The 6,757-nt window shown below is 58.0% G+C and overlaps 1 protein-coding gene across 1 annotated transcript; it reads right to left on the reverse strand.

Annotated features, from left to right (window-relative positions):
* Window positions 1-58: 58 nt before the first annotated feature.
* On the reverse strand, window positions 59-6,531 carry INPP5J (inositol polyphosphate-5-phosphatase J). The gene is made up of 12 exons (XM_010006545.1): window positions 6,428-6,531; window positions 4,806-4,914; window positions 4,108-4,224; window positions 3,861-4,036; window positions 3,151-3,262; window positions 2,655-2,764; window positions 2,124-2,313; window positions 1,749-1,886; window positions 1,290-1,382; window positions 928-1,032; window positions 500-806; window positions 59-372 (listed from the first exon to the last, which is right to left on the reverse strand). The coding sequence occupies exons 1-12, from the start codon at window positions 6,502-6,504 to the stop codon at window positions 59-61; spliced, it is 1,848 nt and encodes a 615-aa protein (XP_010004847.1). The 5' UTR covers window positions 6,505-6,531.
* Window positions 6,532-6,757: the final 226 nt, after the last annotated feature.

Below are 6,757 nucleotides of genomic sequence, written 5' to 3' on the forward strand. Positions count from 1 at the left end.
GTGGCAGAGGAAAACACACAGCAAGCCCACGATGGGGAGGAAGGAAGGGGACACCGCATCAGTGGCCCATGGCACAGCTAGGGCTGTCCCACTCCTGGGGGCTGTTCCCCTCCTTTGGGGAGGTGCTGCAGCCTGGGGGGCTGGTGGGGCTCATCCTGCGGCACAGGTAGCCCCGGTCCATACTCTCCCTCTGCTGGCCCATGGCCTGGTCAATCGTCTCCAAGCGCAGCGCAGGCAGTAACCCCAGGCTTCTGGGGTCAGCTCTGGCCAGGGCGTTGTCTGCAGAGACGCGTCGGGGGCCACCCTGCTCCCGCACAGTCTGGGAGAAGAAGCTGCCCTCGTGGCTGTCAGCTGCCTGCCCTGGCTTCTTGCCTTTGGCTCCATTGCATGCCGGCTCCTCCGTTGTCTGCAGAGACGCGTCGGGGGCCACCCTGCTCCCGCACAGTCTGGGAGAAGAAGCTGCCCTCGTGGCTGTCAGCTGCCTGCCCTGGCTTCTTGCCTTTGGCTCCACTGCATGCCGGCTCCTCCTGGGGCAAGTGGATGGTGGGGATGTCCCCAGGGAGGCCCCGCCGGCTCTGGGGGGAAGGGCTGCGGCTCATACCCCTGTCCCGACTCGACGGCCGCAGGATGAGGCCCTGGAACTTGGCCAGGCTGGGGCTTCGGCTCCGGTGCCGTTTCATCTTGCCTGGGCTGGGGCTGCGGGACTTGGGGGCCAACAGGACAAGCGTGCTGTCGTCCTCCTCTTCAGAACTGCTGCCTGAGCTGTCTGTGGGACTGCTACCCTCCTCCGACCTGGGCAGGGAGATCTGCACCCCTGCATCAGCACTGCTGGCTGATACTCACAGGAAGCTGTGGGGCCCACAGCAGTCAAGCCCCCTTACCACATCCCTACCACTGCCCCCAGCCTCACCCCTTGCCCATGCTGACCTGGAAGGGCTCAGTCACGCCAGCGATGCTGCTGGAGGTGTTGCTGTAGTATCCAAGGATGTACTCGCCCTTCCCCTTGGGCAGTGCCTCCTCTGAGAATATCACCTGCAGCCCAGAGACAGCTGCTGGGCACCAGGGCTGGGCACAGGGGTGCCCCCTCCCACCCCCAGCCCCACAGAGAGCATTTAGCCCCAGCTGAAAGAAGAAACCCCTGCTGTCAGCACAGTGGGCCTGCCCAAGGCTCAGCATGAAGCAATCCAGAGGTGCCCTCCTGTCCTATCAGGAGCATAAAGAAGCCACTGTCCCCCTGCAATGGGTCACATGTGCCCAGTGGGCACACAGCAGGGCTGGCCCCAGCTCACCTGTGCACACAGCTGCTTTTCCAGGCAGCGCTCTCCCTCATCACTCCTGGCCCAAACATATGACACATAGTCCTTAGGGTGCCGAAAGCCCACCTGTGTGCACATACATGGGAGAGCACAGGTGAGAGGCGACACAGGACCATCAGTCCTGTTCAGCACCATCACCCGTGCCCAGCCTTGGCTCTCCTCTCACTCAGTCCTTGCACCCACTCTGCAGTGCCCTTGCCTCCAGCACCCCAGCAGTGCCTGACATCCCTGTGGGGCCACAGAGCCAGAGCAGCAGGAAGAGGTAACTGGTCAAATACTGCTAACTGCCAGGGCCTTCCAAGGGAAGAAAGTGCAGAGCAAAGGTCCACACCCTACACCTGTGTCCACAGGAGTGGGGTAGGCAGAAGGGACCCTGCAAAGCTGCGCAGTGCACCCCACTCCCTCTGGCCCCAGCAGCTCCCAAGCCCCTACCCGGTAAAGTCCTATCCAGTCCCAGGAGCTCCGGTGGAAGCCAGCAGCCATCTTGTACCTGACAATTGCTTGCTCAGGCCTGCTCCATTCGTCAGCAACATAAATCTCAACTGGGGGCTTGTCTGCCTTGGAAGCAAACTGAGAGAAACATGTACATGGTGAGCAAGGGCATGCTAAAGAGATATGCCCCTGATGCCCAAGGCACCTAGCCTAGCACTGGGCCCTCATGCATCCATCACCAGCAGCATGACAGCTGAGCTTGCCAAACAAAAATAAAAAAAATAAAATAAGCCCCACATGCCCTGCATGCACTAGCTGGTCATCTCACCCCTGTGGCTCCTGCCTGTGTGCCTGGTGGCCCTGGACAATGCCCACCTGCACTGCAAAGATGGCAGCCACCGGCTTGTGGTCGCTGAGCGTGTACTCCATGTGGCTGCAGTAGCAGAGCTGGCTCACTGACAGGACACTCCGGCTGGGCTGGCGCCCACCTGTGCCAAGCCCAGCACTGGGAGACTTGATCTTCCAGAGGATGCGGTCAGTCCAAGCAGGTTTTCGCTTCTTGGCACTGCAGGGCACAGAGGGGCATCTCTTGCCTGGCAGAGGCCAGTGGGCTCCACCCCACACTGCCTCCCCCAGCACTACAGCACCCACAGGCAGGGGTTGTGGCTCACCTTGGCACACAGCTCAGTGCAGCTGCAGGGACAGACCTACGCTGGCTCCAGCACGACAGTTGTCATCCTGCCTGTGCCCACCCCAGCACAGCTCCCCCCATCCATCCACACCGGCGTCAGCCCCTGCCTCACTGGCACCAGCACCCACCCTGGCTCAGAACCCTACCACTCCTGCAACCCCTAGTCCTGCTGTCCCCTCCCAGGTCCAGCACATCCTTCAGCCCTACTTTCCTACCTGCTGTCATACTTGTTGGTGCCCACGTCAAACTTGAAGGTGGGTGGGAAGTTCAAGGGACCCTCCTGAAATCCACTGAGGACAGGCCAGGTGCTCTTGGCAATGTTCAGCTGTGAGAAAGAGAGCAGGTGGGGTAGCACACCAGCCGCATGGCCAGACCTCTCTGGAAGCCCCCAAGACCTCTCTGTCCCACACACAGTCACATCCCTGCCCCACTGCTGAAGCCCCACACAGCTCTTGGGGTTTGTCCATTCCATGCAAGCAGCAAGTCTGCAGACCCAATGCCTCCAGCTCTTCCAAGCACAAATGAAGCCTGTGCCCAGCTCCTGCAAAGACCACTTGGGTTGGTGCTACCCCCTCCCCAGAGAGTCAGGGCCCTCTGTGCCCCACAGGCAGCAAGGAGACATGTCCTGCCCCACAGCTGCAGGGGCAGTTTTGGCAAGAGCCAAGTGGCAGGGACGGGTCCAGGCCAATGTTGCATGCTCATCCCTCTCACCTGGTCCTTTTCCCAGAGCTGGCTCAGGATGTTGCTGTCAATGGCATACTTCACAAAGCGGATGTCAAGGCTCTCAATACGGAAGTTGAGGTCCCCAAACCAGAACACGAGGCTGTGGGTGGGAAAGCAATGGGCTGGAAGGGCCAAGGCTATTGAAGCCAGGCAGCACTGCAAGCGGAAAACATCCTCAGCCTGCGGGCAGCTTCCACCTGCAGCATGGGCACTCTCAGGATCATCAGTGCAAGTCAGTGCTCAGTAGACAGCTTGGCCAGCCACAAGCCCTGCCAGGATCCCTCAGGTAGGAGTCAGCACCATTAACAAAGCAGACCTGACTTTCAAAGGCAGAAACTGAGCGTGGAAATTGCCACTGTGAGGCACCCACCAGACTCAGATCATGCAACCAAGACACTGGGGCAAAGCCAGGCCCTCCACCTCACCAGTCCCAAACCCCAAGAACACCAATATATCAGGAACCGCACTAAGCCTGGATGTGCCCAGAGGAGACCAAGGACCCCTCTTAACACCTGCCCCACCGTGCTGGGTGCCCACTGGGCCACAGGACAATTTTGCAGCTCTGCAGGCAAGACCCATCTCCAAGCTGTGCTAGGATTCCAGGGACAGACCCCAGAGGCTATCTGGAGGTGGTCAAGGACAGGGGCTAGCACTAATGCTGTGGCCCAGACTTGGGAGCAAAGCAGTGGGGTACGCACTCATGGTCCAAGATGCCACTGGCTGCACGGCCCTCGAACTGCTGCATGTGCAGTATGGTAGCAAAGTCCTCTTTGCGCTGCTCTGCCTTCTCCAGGTGTGCTGGCAAGTGGCAGTTCAGGAAGCAGACCATGTGGCCGAAGATGGAGAGACGAATGCTCACCCCACCCTTGTTGCCCTGCACCAAAAGGATCCCATGACTCCTCAGGAAGCCAACCCTCTCCCCTGCTCCCACAGGACCACACTCACCCAGTAGCCTCCCAGCCCTGTCCTTGTGCAGTCTGTCTGGATGTCCTGCAGGAAGGGCAGGTGGTAGTATTTGGCAAATACCAGTAGGATCACACCTTGCATCCGCACCGTGCTGACCTGGAGTGGGAGCAGGGGCTGAAGCAGGATGGTAACCACAGCAGAGTCCATGGGGGCAGGGACAGCTTCCTCCACTTCCAGGCCATAGGGGCAGTACCTCTATCCCCTGTATGCCTCCCAGATGATTAACTGCAAGTCTAGCTTAGGGATGTATGCACACCCTCTGGAACTGACAACTGGGATAAGCCCAGCAATGCTAAGGCTTGTGTACACTCTGGGGCAAGTGTCCTGGAAAGCTGAACCTGCACTGGGACCCACAGGCTGCTGCCAAAAGTACAGGTTTGTTCCCATTCATCTCCTTGCCCTGATACAATGCAGCAGGCAACAAGCGTCCCCAAAGGACTACATGGGAAGCCTAAGGTGCAGAAAAGGGAGCAGGGTGGCACAAGCTAGACAGCACACTGATGAGATGCACTGCTAGCTCTCAGGTGGCTCTCTCGCATGCTGCTTGGATGGCTGTGGGCTGTCCCACCACACCCCCTCCCTCCAACCCAGCAGTCCAGCTCTCCCTCCCCATAGGTCACCTGCCTGGCAGGCAGAAAGGGAACACCAGCTGCCCAACCCCTTTGGGACCTCCTTACCAGGATAAAGTGGAAGGGGCTCAGCACATCCATGAAAAGCTCACTCCACTGATCTGTGAAGAGGGCATCCTTCAGGCGCTTGTTTATCTTAGAGTTCACCTCTTGTAGCCTGGGAAGAAAAGGACAGGTCCTTCAGCAACACCGGGAAGGTGTCTGCATCCCAGCTAGCAAGAGCTCCTTGGGAAAGGTGCCAAATCACAGTGCTGGGGAGCAGGGCCAGGTCAGGAAAGGGGGACCATGCATTTAGAGCACAAACCAGCCATATCCCCAATTCAGCAATGATGGGCCATGTGCTAGCAGATGGCATAAGTGACCCTGAACCCACAAAGCCCTGGCCCTTTTTAAAAAAGGAGCAGTTCAGCTGCACAGGGCTGAGCAACAGTCTGACAAAATCCTATCTCTGGGTTCAAGAGGGGCTTAAGAGACATTTCAGCTGCACTGATCTCCACAGAGAAGCCAAGTCTCACCAGTACCACAGCACAAGGTGTCAAGATGCATCCTAGCTCTGAGCAGCAACAAAAAGAAGGTTAATAGTGCTCCTCCCAGCTCAGCAATTAGTGAAGAGAGGGAAGGAGAACATCCGCAGAGATTGGCAGAATCAGGAAATGTCTTGCCCAAAAATATCCAGTGCTTGGGGCACAAAGACACGGGTCAGAAGAAGGACACAGCCAGAGACACCCTGGAGGTGAGGAGCAGCAGGACACCCTGGCCCAGGCAGGACAAAGTCCCAGCAAGTCCCTTGCTGTCAGCTACACCCCCTGCCCCATCCATCCAGGCTCAGTTCTACCTCTGCAGCCCCACCACGCTGGTCCACAAGGCCAAGGGGACCAGGAGACTGGCTGCAACACAGCATCACAACTCCCACAGCTTCAGCCTTACACCACTCCCTGCCTGGGGCAAGGAGCACTTGGCGGAGGCCCTGGGAGCCTTCTGGAGGCAGATCCAGCTCTTCCACCTCATGCCCACAGGCAGAGGCTACTTCTTGCTTCCTGTGGAAAGGCAGTACATCCTTGGTCTTAGCAGGAATCCGCAGACACCACAGCAGACCTCAAGGGACCAGATTTCCCTTAGGCTCCGGCAGAGCTTGCCTCACTAGCCACACCACCGAAGTCTAACCACATTGGCACAGCACTACTCTTGCCAGCAGTTAAGTGTTGCCAGGGGGCACAGAGCCAATCTGGCTGTGAAAGAACAGCAGATTTATGCCCTTGAGGCCTGAATACCATGGGCAAAAGCTGAGATGAGGAAAATGCTTCCAGAGGACCAACAGGGGAGTTAAATGCCTCTACAGACCTGACCCCACAGCTGCCAGGGTCATGTCAAGAGCAGCACTCACCAAGGCCTGGCTCTGCAGAGCACAGGCAGACACGGCCTTTCCGAGGGCTCAAGGCTACTAAGGATTCAAGGGTTTTGGTTTCTTTCAGCTATTCCATTTTCATAGGAGCTGATTCTCTACCTTTTCTGCTATTTTACCACTTGCAATGCAAATCCCTCCCTGCTCACCATTCCCCTGGGAGGCTGGGGCTGCAGCTCTTCTATTTCCCACCCCTCAGGGCTATGGAGATTCCCCAAAAAGAGACATGGCAGGTCATGGGAGGGAGCCCTGCACGTTACTCTCTTACCCAATGGCGATCATATCTGCATCATTTCTCTCTCCTGTGTTGAGGTGCAGCAGGGATGTCACATCATTCGGGGGCATGGCTGTACCCACATTCCACGTGACCACTGTAATGCTTGGGACGACAAAGGAAGAGCAAGCTAACACTGGAGCTCAGGGGTGCTCCCTGTTGCTCCTGTTCAGCCCTCAGCTCCACCAAGGAAGGTCTCAGCCTTGAACAGAGGTGGCCACAGCTGAAGCTTAGTCAGGCACGTACAGCAGGTCCTTAGCTCCCATTTGAGGGAGATGGATCCCTGCCTCTAAATTCCCCCAAAGTCTGCACCTCAGTGTATGG

Source organism: Chaetura pelagica, unplaced genomic scaffold (assembly GCF_000747805.2).
Source record: "Chaetura pelagica isolate M959 unplaced genomic scaffold, ChaPel_1.0 scaffold301, whole genome shotgun sequence".
Taxonomy (NCBI): Eukaryota; Metazoa; Chordata; class Aves; order Apodiformes; family Apodidae; genus Chaetura; species Chaetura pelagica.